General features: G+C 37.5%; 1 protein-coding gene across 7 annotated transcripts in view; it reads left to right on the top strand.

The window, feature by feature from the left end:
• NAV2 (neuron navigator 2) overlaps positions 1–16,527 on the top strand; it is a 410,112-nt gene that overhangs the window by 317,777 nt on the left and 75,808 nt on the right. For all 7 annotated transcript variants that reach the window (XM_033006875.2, XM_033006874.2, XM_033006873.2 and 4 more), the window contains one exon: positions 4,193–4,315. In XM_033006875.2, coding sequence (XP_032862766.2) covers positions 4,193–4,315 — 123 coding nt within the window. The remainder of the gene's footprint in view (positions 1–4,192; positions 4,316–16,527) is intronic.

Raw genomic sequence — 16,527 nt, 5'->3', positions numbered from 1 at the left:
AATTAAAAGAATATATATGAAGTGGTACAGTTGTCAGACCATAAAAGTAGGTGTGCTGTTGGCTGGCTGGATACATGAGTAAGTAGGGAGTGTGGACAGAAGTCAGGTGACTCAGACCGCTGGGTTTTACGGATCCCTGACATAACCCGTTCCTGTTTCCTCAGCATGCCTTTCAGGAAAGGGAAATAAATCACTTCAGCATCAGAAATACCCTAAAAATATTGGACTTGGAAGGACTTATTACAGCATTCAGAATTTCAGAGGCACAGAAAAGGTGTATTTGGATAAAGAAAAGAGAAGTTTAAAGGTCCAGGTTGTCCAGGGAACTCCAAAACAAATTACTTTATGCCTTTAATACAGGGCAGGGAGCCACTTTCTTATAGAAAAGTGTCACCTAGAAAGTGGGCTGTAAGCTCCAGTTGTGTGTTTGAAGTACATAATACTGCTCTTGTTTAACCTGAGTCTTTTCATGTTCAAAGAAGCTTGGTTAATTTTGTTCCCTTGCTGATGAAGAGTGAGACCATAGAGATAAGTATCAGGCATTTTTTCCTGAAAAGGTTAGAAACTGCTTTTAACTGATGTCATCAATGTCGCACTGTCCATTCATTAAGTATTACTATATTCAACTTCATTAAAGGCAGTTATTCCCCCTTGGCTGTTGGTACCATTCCTAAAGCATCTGAGCTATTAAACTTTTTAGAACCTGTAGAGTTTACCCATCTATATAAAAGTCACAGAGTCTGGATACTACGCTTTTTCTCGGATCATACTTCAAAGTTCCTGTTTTTGTACTGAATGCGCTTGTAGAGTTCTTACAATTCATGAATCTGGCAAGGCATCTAGTGCAAGTTTGTCGTGTTTTTTAATAAGAAAAGTCAAAGAAATTACATCTAATCGATAACTGGACTAATACAACAGTTTGGACTTCAATGTGTCATGGTACAGGAGAGGCTAGTATACTGGCATTCCTTGTTGTGTAGGTGTATGAAAGGACAGTAAGTTCAGGTAGTGTTGAGTACTATTAGAATGAGGCACATGCAGGATAATATTTCCTGGTTTTATTCTTCCCTGAGTAAAACCTTATAAGATTGTCTTTAGGAAAATATACCTTCATTATATTCTCCTTTCTCATAAAGCAAAAATCTGCAGCAATAATAATGTTGTGTTCATAAAGGCAAGACAGTTTCTGAGAGCCAAGACAGTTTTATGTTTGAAGGGATGGAGAGGAACGAAAAGAAAGGAATGGCTGGAGGTTTGTGGCACCAGTAACTTGTAATCTCCTTCATAATAACCAAAGGATAGTAGAGAATTTATTTTTTTCATTTATTTTAAAGTGGCTTTATTGTAAATGTGTTTTTCTCCACAGAATTTGGAAGCTAGTACCTTTCCTTCTTCTTTCACCTCACTGTTGCATGAAGGACTTCAGGCATCATTGGTTTTGGCATCATTTTGGAATTAAAGATTCCTGGGCAGAGGATATGGCATGTAATAAAAATAAGATATAAATCTTTCAATCTGTGAATACACAAACCTGCTTCAACATATGAAAATCTATCCTGTGTTGTTCTGGAATGTAAGAATAGTCACCTATGTGCTTTTTTACAGTGTCTTCGTTAGAAAAACTCACAATTTCGTTGTCAAAGATGCCAAAGGAATCCAGGTTCCATCGGCTTCTGTAAGATTTATGAGTGCTTAAAACCAATGAAGATCTGACTTAGTTTCTAGTTTGATGCAACTGCAGAATTACTCTTATCTATCAGCTTGCTGAGCTTCTACCTAGAGGATTAAGTCTGTCGATAGTGAAAAGGCTTTCCACCGATTTCAGAATGGCTAACTCTTAGGAGTAATATATTTAATTTCACGTATTCTCTGAGTATTATTCTGAGTAATAAGTGTGGAGAACAATCTATTTCAGCTGTAGTTGTTCTTTTTTATCAAAGGACTAGTCATATGCCAGAAATCTGACAGCAAAGCCAAAAGCCACGTTTTCTAGTACGTGTACAATGGGTATTCATACAGAAACGGTGTTTGATGTGCAAACAAGTACGTGCAATAAACCAATTAGCATATGTACATTAAATGTTTTTGCAAAATTCTGTTTGCCTCTTTGTATAACGATATGGTCTTAAGCTCCACTTTTCTTTCCCTTTCTTTTATTTCATTAGCTTAGGGAAAGCATATTCTTCTACAATAAAATATTTATAAACGATGTCAAGCAAAAGTTAGAATGCTAGACCGAAGGCAAATTCCACATGAGTTATAGTGCAACTGCCCCTCATGCTTTTTACAGTCTCTATGAGTTTGGAGAATTGATGCGATTTGCTGAATGGAGAATACTCTTGTGTCTGACTTGCCGGGCTTAGCAACCTCTTTGTTAGACTCCCCAGAGAGGCTCCTCTGTTGTTCCCGGGAAGGCCCTGTACAGATTTGTACATCTAACTGAAAGGCTAACCAGCAGATTCTGCAAGGCTTCTTGACTCGTTACCATCCCATTTTTATAAATGTAGTAATCGAATTTGACTTGGCTGAAGTACATCTGTTGCAGCAACATCTTGCCAGCAAAGGCATTGGTGGCTGCTCCTAGGAGCATCTGTCCTTTCTTGCTGCGGATGAGGATGTCTTGCTGGTAGGGAAAGAGCTCTGTGCCTCCTTAAGCAACAGTAGGGTGTCCTGTGTATCTGGATATTATTCTGTGGGCAGCTGCTGATTTGCTAAGAGTGACTAAAGAATGAAGAGGATACAATCCCATCAACTTCTAACTCAGTGAGGTATGTTACGTGTCCAGCAGTATGCCAGAGGCAGTGGCTATATTGCTGGAGTTGTTAGAGTTATTTTAGTCTCAGGTGTTTGAAAATCTTTACGGTGCATTTACACAACTGTTGGTGCTGCTTGTGTAGATGTACCTGGGCTGACGAACTGGTGGTGGTAGCACAGAGCTCACTCCATGCCGGCGTCTTGTGGCGAATGGGACTTGCCTTTCTAGTTTAAAGCTAGCTCACATATATCTGTAGTCAGAAATACTTTAAGAAATTAAGCTAAACTAAGAAGAAAATTCTCCTGTTTTGACACTTGGAACTTGTGTAGGTACTACTTTCATGAAGCGCCACAAAATGTTTTAAAACATTATTGAGATAGTGAGGTAGGGAAGCTTGTTGAGAAATTATTCATGAAGTGAAGACTGGAGTAACTTCTTAATTTCAGTTTTAATCTATTAAAATATTTTATTCATAAACTAAACCAAAGTGCTGGATGGTGGTACAGTTTTTAAAACTTTCTTTTCTTGGTTACCACCGCATCCAGAATTTACATTACGTGATGGCTATTGCTGTCTGCATCAGTACAGGCTTCAGCAAAAATGCTGGATGACACAATCTGCATTGTTGTGAGTAATTGTTCCTGGTGATCAACAACATCTATCTATTCTTGCTCACCATGTGTCATCTCTGTTCAATTTAAGATTAATTTTTGATTTGTCTAAAGTAGAAAGTAAGAAATATGCAGTATGTGAATTATCATATATACACCTGGCATGTCTTAGTATCTAAAAATAGTAACACTTTTTAAATGCAGATATCTCTAGGTCATAGTTACAATGTAGGAGCCAAAACAAGGTTGAAAAATAACTTTTAATTCATGCTTCAACTTTGATTTCTTATGATAAATCTTGGGATACTCATTGTTCATGGATCTGACTGGTAGTTTCAAATGTGTTAGTTCAAATGTTTTTGACAAAATGTAGGATTAATTCAGTGTGATTTCTGCAGTTAACTTGTGAAAAGGTTGAGATTTTGTCATGTTGGTTTAGCCCACACAAAATAGTTTAGGATGGTATAAACGATGCATTTTTTTGTCAGGAAGGGATTGTTAATGATAGCATTCACAAATATTAAATTGCTTCCATCTAGGCATCCTTAATAGAATTTAAGTATTCTCTCTTTGTCACAGTTACACTGAAATTCAGTTCTTACTGATGAGAGCGCCAGTTGTAATGGAGAACAATGGCAGGCAAAAAATATCTCTGATCTAATCAATAGTAAAGTTTTCTTTGCTTTATATTCCACGTAATATTCCTAACTTCAAAGTGTGGAAATTGCAATATATAATTAAAAACATACAGAACATAGGAGCTACAATAATATCAAAAAGTTTTATTGTCTTACTAAGCATGACCTTTTGCTTTGCTCTTTTAAAGGTACATGACCGATGGTGGTCTGGGCCTCTATACTCGAAGGCTAAACCGGCTGCCAGATGGCATGGCTGCAGTGCGGGAGACGATGCAGCGTAACACTTCACTGGGACTCGGAGATGCTGACAGGTAAGGTCTCATCCAGCAAACACTCTTATTTGATGACACATTTGATGCATGCTGTATCTAATGCATATGGGATCTCTAAGATTAAATAGCTTTGGGAATTCAGACACTGAACAGGTAGATACAAGCTTTTCCAGAGTATTTTCAGTTATGTGTTCACAGAGGTATCAGGATAAATGCTGACTTTACGTCTTACGACTGCTCTGGTGAAATTTCATCTGGGTTTTTGTGGACAGGATGCAACACCAGAAAATGTAAAACTTCTATTTTAATAGTGTTTGAAATATAAAAAACCCCACAATTCTCATCTCATTTCCCTCAATTCTTCCAAGTCCACTGATTCAGTGTGAACAGTCAAGGCCAAAGATCAAGAATTAGGGGAATAAAAATCCATAATTTATGGGAATGCAATCATAAAGGAAGCCAAGGAGATGGACAGTAATGAGACCTACGTTCTGTTAGAGTTGAGATAAATGGTTTAAATACTTTTGTTCTTAATGGTGTCAGCCTGTAGCTGCTTCTTTGCCTTCCAAACCCAAAGCCTGGTGAGTGTCACTGTTGATGTAGTAAGTGAACTTGTATCCTTTTTATTCCATGAAGGACCCCTAAGTATAAAACATGGATTTTAAGTTACAGGTTTGAAACAATTTCTGAACAAAAAGTTTTTTCTCTTTTTGTTTTGTTATCAGTAAGTCTTTACTGCAACATAATGCAGTTGACTGAGTTTGATATGACTTATACTTTCTTGGTAGTGATGCATGGGCTGCTAAGGGAATACAAGTGGTGGAGAATCTAGACTTATTTTCAAAGAAATCCATACTAAATTTGCTTTGGTGTTCTCTTGATATTAGTAAAGAGCAGGATGGTAAATCTAAACAAAAGAACTAAAACCTTACAAAGAATCTCAGCTCAGTTTCAATTACTAAGTGAACATATGCTTGCCAGTTGTAAAATATGCCTGGATTTTTCAGGAGCTCATATCTCTTTCTGAAATTTGCAACTTGAAACCCACACTTGGCCAACAGCACTCGCTCCTGGTTGACTGTGGGTGAAGGCATTGCCGTCTGGTGATGCAACCAAAGGCTAATCAAGTATCATCCTCGTCTGTTGCTATGGCTTCTGAACATTGCACATCAACAGAAGCTATCTGTTTATAATACAGAATTGATCTAATATAAATTATATTTCTGTTTAAGTAACAGCCTTCTGGAGAGCTAGTGATACATTCCTTGTCATTGATTCCTTCCGCTGTCCAGTATTTTCTGTGCTTGCAACACTTTTTCTTGGCATTTAAATTATTCTTACATTTTATTTGCTAAGCTCCTTCTCTGAAGACACCACACATCAGGACCAATTATGTACATTTGACAAGAAAGATTATTTGTGCGTTTAAATATATTCCACTTGGAATGGGATTGTAACGCACTGAAATGCAATCCCTAGTTTATGTCAGTTGTTTCAGCTTTGAAAATTATTTTCTCAGTTCACATGGAGGGGACGGACTTTACACCACACAATAAAGACTCCGTATGGCTGGCAATTTGCTGCAACATGGGATCGCAGAAAAATTACCCTTATTCCCAGAGTTGCTGCCATTATTGAGTGTTGTCTTTTCTACTTAGAATATAAGCCTACCCACCTTATGGAAAGTTTTCTGACAATAGGGCAGTGATTTAAAAATAGCTCCTCTTCGGTTGCTGGGTGTTCATGGTGTGCAGTTTAAACAAAAAATTAATGTTGGTTTGAACAGCAGTTTTCCAGGCTGAAAATTGGCATGAGGAAGAGGATTTGAATAAAATGATGCAGTAATGAATCGCTTACTTCTTTCTGTGAGTGGAGGCAGCAAGCAGGAGTGCTGAGTTGCTTTATTGGTGCACCTAGACAATGTATTAAGATTGCAGTTGACTTGTTCAGAGCAGATGTTAATTGAACACATGGGAGAACGAGTATGACAGGCTGTGAACCTTTGAGTATAAGGTTAATCATTAAAAAGTTATCAGAGAAATTTTTGCAATATGCTTACTTGTTTAGTTTCTTTTGTTATTTATCGTAGAAGTTTAGTTGTGAAGCTTTTATTTGTTGGCTCTGGTAACATAAAACACGGACCTTAGAAGGTACATTTTCCCCTGCAGCAGGGAAATCCAAACGAGGCAATTTAATTTAATGCTTGGTTGCAAGGTTAATGGAATCACTGAACAACACAGCTGAGCTTACTTATTCACTTCAAGACAATTTGTGTTTGCACAGAACAAAGGCATTTTTAATGAAAAAAGGCATTAAAATGCTTTTTTATTTAGTTTGTGATTTTTTTTTTTTAAAGGTTGCAAATTAGCCACCTATGGTTTTGTCTCTTCTATACATATGGACTTGGTGTGTACCATCTGGTTATTTAAGTGGATTTCACATTGTCAGATGCAGCTGCTTGATCTGAGACTAAATTCTGTCCTTACCTTCATATATGTAATTTGCATTTATGAATACATATAGATAAGAGGGAAGAAGTTTGAAACTTAGATTTGAGTAAAACTTTCTGTAACTGCTTACTTGTATAATCTATTATGCATGAGAAGACAATTCAGACCTGTGCTGATTTATCATGTCCTTGTGAATAGGACAGGAGACTGTATTAATGAATGTGAGCTTGTCAAGAGTAACTTTAATGCTGTTATTAGGCAAATGTCTATATGACTTTTTAGAAAATCCTCAGTGATGAAGTGCTTGAATAACTACTTCCGAGCATGATTAACCTGGATTGTTTCCCTTTTACAATTTAATTTGAGGTTGTATGAATTACGTGTCTTTGCATAAGAATGTAAAGCATAAAAAGGTCTTCCCAGCTCCTGACTATAAGGACCTGTCTCAGCAGATTATGTTGTCTTGGTACTTCCAACAGCTACAGCATTGGTGGGCCGTAGGTAAAACACGTCTCAGGTGTTGAGCATGCTCTTCAAGAGTGTTTCTGTATCATGGTTCAGGTCTATGATGACTACAATGACAGTCTTGTCACACTCTTAGTTAGAAACACCATATTCAGTTTAACTCTTAGAAGGATTTGTGACTGAAGCAGGCTCCTGGCAGTCAGTAGCATTTCCGTAGCGTTTCCTGCTTTTGGCAGAATTTTTGGATAATCCCAGAGGAGCCTCTGCAGCCAGATTGAAGATGGACAGGCAAGAGGAATTGGAAGTGAAGCAGAAACCGAGCAGAAAACCAGAGGACATACCATACAGAGCACAAATATATCACTAATAAGAATGTCATTGAGTGCAGATTTTTTCAGATGCTATGCTTTATAGTAATTAGTCAAAATTACAGCTTTCAAAAATAGCTGAAGAGCAGTATTTTGCTGTTGTTTTGCATTTTATAAAAACAGATTAAGGTTATTTATATATTTTATGGCTCAGGTAGTAGACAATGCTTCACATTCATTCATGGAGTAAAACCCTTTGATTGCAGTATGTTTAAATTCACTAAATGCAATTTAATTTCTTGAATACTGTTGCAGGGATGAGATTACTAAAAAGATGGGTTAGTATTCAGTGCTGGAGGGAGATTGTTGGACTGCCTTCATAACCATGGGAACTTGGATCACACTTCAGAAGAGCTGAAAAGCAAGTTGAAACAAGTCATCAAGTTGAGGGCAATATTGGCCTGTTCTGAAGAGTAGTTTGAGAATGAGATGTCACTGCTTTTGGAAGGAGGCAAATTCCACTGAAAGCAGGGTTACAGATATGGTGCTGATGGGTATCACATAAGAAACTGTATCGAATTTTCTTCTTTTAATGTGCTACTTTGTTGTAGACAATGGAAGAATGTTAAAATATAATGGGAGTGGAGGGGTGGGGGGTGTGAAGAAGTTTGTTAAGATATTCTTTATGTAGTTTTATAGACTTAAAGACAGCTTTAAGTCCGGAACGTGTATTATCACTTTTTCTTCTCAACTGAGACAGTGCAGCTAAAATTAGATGGAGGTGTCTGCAATTCCCAGCTTTGCAGATGAGGAGTTCAGTCCTCCATTCACAGAAAATCTCCATTATCAATACTACCCTGTTACTACCCATCTCATCCTTACTGTAGTTTTGCTACTCTAGCAGTTGTAGCATGATGCATAAGAAAAGGAGAAACCAGAAAATTTTTCTGAAATAGACATGTAGACGGGGTAGTCTTTGTCTTAAAATGTTAAAACATGACTGGGCTATATCTTAAATTACAGATAGACCCAATTGCTGTAAAAATACATAGAAATAGATATTCCTGCATTGTAATGGCAGTGGAATTCCCATCATCTCCTTCCCCCACAGCATCTCCTGTTCCTGCAATGCTCCCTCAGGACCATTGACATAAGTGTTTGTGGAGTTTCACAGTAAATGAACTTGCAGGGAGATTCATCTGGTGTTTTATGTGAATGAGTTTGTGGAGGGAAGATATCCTTTCTGTCAGGAGAAGGAGTAATCTTTATCAGTTGAAATCATACGCAGACCTCAGGAGATGTCAGCTAAGAAAGTTGTTGCCAAACTGTTACCACTCTACCAGGAAGACTTCATGCATCAGTTCACAGTTCCTTCACTTCAAGAAAGCCCTGACAACTGTGCTTGCATTCAGCTGTTGCTATTAAAATAATTTATAAATTCTACTTTTCCCCTTCTTTATTTTTTTCTTATTCCCTGGGACAGTGGAATGCCCCTGTATAAGGATCGTGTGTGCTAAATAAACATAGTTTTCCAGAAAATAATTTTAAAGTCTCTAAATCATTTTAAGATAATATATATCAGAAAGTGCCAACACTTGAGCATTCATTGCTCACTATATCTGTGCTGCAAGTTCCTGCAATTTGTAATTATATGTGCACATATAGTTGCTTAACAGCAAAGTCACAGGACTGGTGAAATTATTCATGCTTAACAGATCTTCTGCTCTGCTTGACCACCTGTTTGGATTTTATCACTAAGTTAGAAAAAATACTACTGCTTCTCAATATGCAAGTTGTACCTTGGTACCTACAGATACTCATCTCAGTCTTTGAAAGATCCCACATTTATCTTGAAAACTAACTCACAGAAACAGGAAAATTCACATTGCAAAGATTCTTTGAAGTTTATGGCCTTGGGATCTGCTGATTAGAATCACAATACCATATACTTTTATTTTCCAAGGAATCTTTTTACAAGTTGCAATCCAAAGTGGGTTTAGGTTACATAAAGTAATTGCAAAGTTAAGCAACAAATAGTAGTTGAAAGCAAAGGTACAGTAGCTATACCTGAGGGCTGAATTTAGCAGTACCAAGAGGAAGAAAATACGTTCCACTTTCAAACAAGGCAAGGTTAGTCAAGGTATGCAGTGTCCATTTCAGTGGGGTAAAGACGGCAAACTTCTGGTCACGTAAGCTTCAGGTCTAAAACAGAAGCAAGAACTTTCATTGCTAATTACATGTTGAAGAACAGTTGCTCTAAATTTACCAGAATGTATTAGTAGCTAAGTCTAACTCTTAAAGTCAGAAAATACCTATGAAGCAGAGGAAGATTTAACAAGGAAAAGCATGATATGATGATTGTGTGCTGTAGAAAAGAGGGAGATGGATGATTTATCACCTGTAATACGTGTTAACTGGGGAGAGGGAGCAAATTATTACAGGTTGTAAAGGCTGTCTCTTTATTGAATCTATGGTTTTTAATATCCACCAGAGTTGTTATTTTAATAATCTGGTTTATTCTTTGAAGATGCTTTATAGAACTCCTTGAAGATGAGAAGGAAAAGGTCAGAGATGAAGTGTCTGTGTGAGAAATGTACCCCTTGGGTAACCAGGTTCTCCTCAGCTTTGTGGTTTGCATGTGAGTTCATTCAGTGGACACAGAAATACTTTTTTTTTTTTGCATTCTTCCATGCACATACTTTCAGGGATACATACGGTACACTGAACGAAGTATACTACCTTCTGGGAAGTACTTATGTAGGATTTGGTGATAGTGTCAATTCTGTTTAGAGAGGCATGATGGAACGGAGGTATGCTGGACAGTTTTGTTTGTTTTTCAGACTTGGTCTAATTTTACTCATTGCATGATGGTCAGCAGAGTTTGTTTCCAACAGTCAATTTATTGAGGTTGGGAGCTGTTTAAAGGCTAGAAAGAGTTTTGAGAGGAGGACAGCTTAAGGAAGTAGATAATTTTTGAGAGGAATAGTAGATAATTTTAGTAGATAATTTTAAATTTTGTTTAAAAAATTTTATCCAGGCTCTAGATTATCACGTCATGTAGCAATACTGGATGTATGATTGATGTAATGGCATTTGGTACTTGCAGCAGTTTTGTGCCTATTAGTTAACCAACTTGTTGTAAAAACAGAATTTGTTTCCCTTTTCCGTGTATCCATGGTCACAAAGAAAAGCAGATTTTACTGCAGTTAGGACCTATATGTGTCCAAAAAGCCAAGAACTATCCTGTTCTTCTAACTAGTACCTGTAGTATTAGTAGCTCCATAGGCTGACAAGGCAGTGGAGAACAGTTCACCATTTTCAAGAACGTCCTTCCAATGAGGAGGTATAGTTCTACCACTTGACACTAAAAACAAGCCAACCAACCAACCAAAACAACCTGCAATTGCAAGCTGTTCCCTCCAAAATTAGTAGGTTAGGCAATCTTTACTTAAACCCCTTCTTCAGAACTGCTTTTTGCTTAGATGCAAACACTGAAGAAATAGGCTGGATCTAGGCTTTACAAACTGCATTTCTTGTTGAAAGTTTTTTCCTTGTGTCATGCCCCTTGCTTTAGTTGCTGTGATTCTGATTCTGAATTCCTTTATATTTTAGGGGATATTTTCACCTCTGCTCTAACATCTAATTAAAATGCTTAAACCATGAGCTGAAGTTCACTACAAAGCTAATGGAAGGTGGCAGGTGCCTCAAGGGAGCAACTCACCATAGCTAAGTTAGGACTTCCTTTTTGCCCATATATTCCACTATGGACAGTTTGTCACTTCCCCTAGAAGGTTGCACTGTGATGTGTGTACAGGGACTTTACCTCTTCCAGAATTGTGGATATTGATTCTGTGGAAATAGGAAAAACTGTCTGATTTAAGCAGCTGAATAATTTGCATTTAGGGATGACCAAATCATGATCTTACACCACTGAAACTAGATTTTCCTGAAGTGACATTTCCTTTTTTACACACCCACTTTATAAGTATAAAGTTGATCTAACTGCTGAATTGGAGGCTCTTCCAAAACCCTCAATATTTCTGGTTCCATTGCCAGAGATTAGTACAGTCTTTTCTGTTGTATGAAGTGGCTTTTAAAACACTTTAGGCATGTGGGAAATTAAGCTTGTATTCCAAAGGTAAACAAGATTGTAGATACAAAGACCATTTTGAACTGTATCAGGGTCTTTGTGCTTTGCATGACAAACCGAAGAATGTGAAATGCTTGCTGACATAGTGCAGACTTTGTTATTTGGTTTTCCATGTCGAATGGCAAGAGAGTCAACATAGTCTCACAACTGACCTACACCAGTAACCTCTGAGTTTAGGATTTGGAGATTGAATAGATAAAACTAATAGCAGACAGCTGTCAGACTCCAAAAGAAGAATCCCAGTTTGGGGCTGTTTGACGAGCGTGGAAGTTCATTGAGGCTGTAAAGCAAATTTCAAGACATATTATTTTTTCAAATATTGTGTGCATTACTATATGTCTCATTATCAGAAAATCTAAAGCTTCTCCCTTTTGGTCTTTGTTTGCCCTTCTTTGTTGGGGCTTTGAAATTGTCCCTAATTATACATTTCATTAGAATTTTTCATTAGTTTTTTTGCTTTTGTTCTACAGCTATGTATTCTCTTGTGATTATAATAATATTCTGTTAGTAATGACTTAAATGTTAATAAAAATATTAATGCTAATAGCCAGGATCTAAGCTCTCTGTCTAGTGGCTGAATGTTTCCTATAATTGTATTGTTTGGAAAATTTTATCAGAATTCTGAGTACAAATGTAAGATGCACATGTCTTCCTGCATGCTCCTCTGCGCTCTGCTGAAGTTTTGGGGTTTCTTTTCTTTACTCTATTGATTATCTTTATTGAGTATTCAGTCATTTATTCCCAGTCTTGTCCCATCCAACGAAGAGCTTTCAAACATGGTACTACAGATGGGGTGAGGGGACACCCTCTATATCATCAGTGAGAGCCCTCCAAGGAATTCAGGATATCCAGGAGCTTTGATCAATTGCCTATACAGGGAAATGAGACTCCTGATTGGACAGCTAACTAAAATGTTTAAAGTTGGGTGCTGCTAATAGCCTTGTATATCCACTACACACCCACATCTGCAGCATAGCAAGAGAACCTGTAAACTATCCACAACTTTGAGCTCATATTTAAAACACTACATATTTCATAAGTAGTCATCTCCTTCAACTGTCCTGAATGTCAGCTCCTGTGTTAAGGTGGTGATAAAGTAAGGGGGGATACTTTGGGGCTGACTAATGTCAAAAGAAACGAAAGCGTCCCTGACCTAGCACTCATCAAGGCAGAAGATATGTTCCAATACAACGAAGGTTCATTCCCTGTTTCCATGGCACTTCAGAAAGAGGTGCACTCCCTTCCTTCCTCTCCCAGGTCCTACCTACCAATTATAGCTGGGTTTTCATAAAGATGGGAATTTCTCATGTATGTCTACACAGACAGAAATTCAGTAATCAGGGTGTATGGACCATGTAGAATGAATGTCTGTCCCCACTGGAAGGATCTTCCAGCTCTGGAGAACAGCTAGCTGTTCTGCATTTTGCAGTAGGGGTGCTGAAGGAGTGGAGTGATGGGGACAAAAGTGCATAACTATATTTTTGCTGTCCCAGAATTTTTGGAGCTACTGCATTTATATCAGGCCGTTCCTTGGTGTCATGATAACTTCCTTGGTGGCCAACAAGCTATTCCATATTAGGGGTCCATACCCTTCTTATCTGTGAGTCCTATTCAGCTTTCCATGCCTCGGCTTCCTCATGGTATAGGGATTTTCCAGCACTATGATAAGGTGACTTTGTGACCTTTTTATGACAGCTAATAGGATTCACAGTGAAGTTGAGACTCCACAGAGCAAGTAGTCACTTTGCTCCTGATCTTTCCAAGTTGAGCACCAACATCCTGAGGCTTAAACAGCCCAGTGTTAACACAGCTCCATGAGGCTTAAAAATGCTCAGCTGTTATATAAACAGGCATTAAGGCTTTCACGTGATAGTCTTATGTTGCTTAAGTATATACAGTTAAATATGCATTTGTCCAGGATAAATAATTGCATACTCTACAGTGGAAACTCTTGAAAGTACATTGTGCTGTTACAGCAGTATTATGAGAATGTGTGTATTTTGGTTTTATTATTAATTTTTTTGTATATTCTCACTAAAAATAAAGCATCTAATTTTATTAACGCTGATTGCTGCAGTTTGAGACTAATTAATTTGACGTAAGTGGCATTGGAATAGTGCGAAACCTGTGTGCAGAATTAGCACAGGGAGCCTGAGCCACTACCACATTGCTAGAGGCTGTGTTTATGTGTGTCCAGGTATATATGGTCAATAAGTAGCCAGAAGATCAGCGCTAAACATTGGAAATCTGATTAGTGCCTGAGCAAAGTCCAAGAGCTGAGGTCAGCTCTTTTTAACTATATGATTTTTTTTCTGTTGTTTCTTAACTGGCAAAGGCTCAGCTCAGCAGCTACTCTGGAGTTACCATGTGCTCTCATCAGCCCCAAGTAATATTTTTATCTTTTTAATCTAATTTTAACTTTAAAGTTTATCTTCTCTGATTATGTTTTTAGTTTAAGTTAATTTTCATATATATCAACTAATTCATTTGTTTTGGTTCAGGGGAAATGAGCAAACCACCTTGAGTGTTCAAAAAGGTTTTATTCCCTCTTTCATGTTCATTGTCAAGATTGATTTATTCTTGTTATGAAACTTGCAGCTAGAAATACTCTTCATAACATGACTTAATGCCTTAAACATCTCTTTGAAACTATAGATGTTATTTGATACTATCTGATATGCACATGCATAGTTTTATGTTTCATTTGCATTTTTATGCAAAGATTTAATTTTTATTTTCCAACATGACTGAAACATAATGTTGAATTTGCAAAACTGGAACTGTTTTGAATGCAGAAGGTATGAACAGAATATTATCAGGAAATAGTTGGAGATGTATTTGTAGAGAACTGTATATCTCTATGGAAAGAGAGGAGAGGGAAAAGGAAAAGAAAGAATCACCAACATGAGCCTCTGGGAAAGGAATATGAGTGTGCTGTGAAGCTCACAGAGTCTGTGTTCATCTAGGAAAGCCTTATACTCCACTTAATCTGTATTTGGGGACTGTGTGTGTTCTCTATCTACTTCTAGATAGAGAATTTATCCATCTGTGCTTTGAGAGCATTTCTGAACCAAAGGACTCATGAGATGGATCAGGTCAGGGCAAGAAATCTGCATTTATACGTATCTAATGTCTTAAATGTGCATGCAAAAGAAAGACAGACATTCAGAAGATTGTGATTTCGAACTGAAGTCAGAATATGAGTTCTGTGTTCTAATTTCTGTTGAAATTCTTCCTTGGTTTCTAATGATAACCACTAAGCCATTTTTTTTGTTAATACAGATGAAAAGCAAATATGCCATATGGCAACATAAAGTTCCTTGTCATTCCTTTTGGTCAAAGCATGCTGGTGGTTTGGCTTCCAACACCAACATCCAGAAGGTAGAAACAGAGGTGTCTTCCATGCTGTGGCTTAGAATTTGGGTCCCTTTCTGCAATAGCTTCTGACTGTTCCCTGATTTAGCGACATTCAACTCTCTCTCACCATGTTTTTATGGGCTGACCTTAATGTTAGTTGTAGTGAGCTAAACATGTGACTGATAATAAAATCATTCTTTCCTGTGAGTCATACCATATCTTTTCCCTTCACTCCACCACCCCAATTCCAACCATACTCGACCCAGTTATTTTACCTTTCCTACATCATCCCCTCTATGCTACCAAATGGTTTTCTCTTGCAGTCATTTATCTCTTTCCAAGGAATGTATTATGCTTTCAGTGGTGGGCATTCATCATGTCTACCTTTGCTCTCACTGAATTACTGAAACCCAACTGCATCCATGTTTGAATCTCAATTTATCTCCCCACTTTGGATACATTATCTTCTTATTTAATTACATCAGTCTCTGATTTCACTTTTATATTTTAACATTGTTGGAGTGAGGGAGCTTACAGTACATGGTGATGTGGTTAAGTTTATTATGGCAATGTGTATGTTATCGAATCATTTAGTAACAAGGGATTATTTTAGCGAGAAAAAAATGAGAGCCAACGGTAACTTACAACTTGGCTAAGCAAGGCTGGGTGAGATCATGGGAGGAGAGCAAAACTTTCTTTGGACGTTTTCAGGAATAGTAGTGAACTGTAGCTATAACTTAAGTAGAATGAATCCAGGGGAGACAAGGAAAACATAGAGTGATTATAAGTAAAACATCTCTGGCACTTACTGACTTGTAATCTAGTCTTTGGGAAGTCCATCCTTTGTGTCTTTGAAAATCTATATGAACCAAAGCACAATCACCCATTAGAGGGAAGGTGCTGGGGATAACCAAAGAGCGGTTTTCCAGATGAGTCTTTGTTTATTTCATTATTAATACTGAAGGCAAGGACTTTTGTAGTTTGTTAGGTGCGCCTGTTACAATGCAAAATATGAATGCTTGCATTAATCTAACTAGTAATCTGCGTTTTCTTTCATCCTATCATCCCTCATGCAGTTCACTTCATTAAAGTCTCTAAACAAAGATATCCAATGACCACTCCTTGACGATAGAGGAATTCACTGAAATAGAGCTGTCTTTATCAGTACTAGTTTATGTTAAGTCTCTGATAGCAAAGTGGGACACCATTTCACAGCTCGGCCATAACAAGATGGCCACATTCTGCCAATGTTGAAATAGGACAGAGAGATGAGAGGCTGCTTTAAAAATATTTTCATTTCATTATTGCACTGGGATAAAACAGAAAATAAGAGTTTGCTTTTTGTTCTTAATTTTCCCTTGCAGAGTGATTAAGATTTTAATATAAAAAGTCAAGTTGAGGTCTCCGCTGTGCCTGACTGAAGCAGGGATCTCAGTTTTGGCCTCCTCTATTTGAGTTATTTCTTTAAGAATACTTCTCTCTGTCTTTCTTGCCAAATTATTTGCTGGAAATAATATCAAC

This window comes from Tyto alba, unplaced genomic scaffold (genome assembly GCF_018691265.1).
Source record: "Tyto alba isolate M040663 unplaced genomic scaffold, T.alba_DEE_v4.0 Super-Scaffold_8, whole genome shotgun sequence".
Taxonomy (NCBI): Eukaryota; Metazoa; Chordata; class Aves; order Strigiformes; family Tytonidae; genus Tyto; species Tyto alba.
Note: the sequence above shows the minus strand (reverse complement) of the source record. Positions and strands in the feature narration are given on the sequence as shown.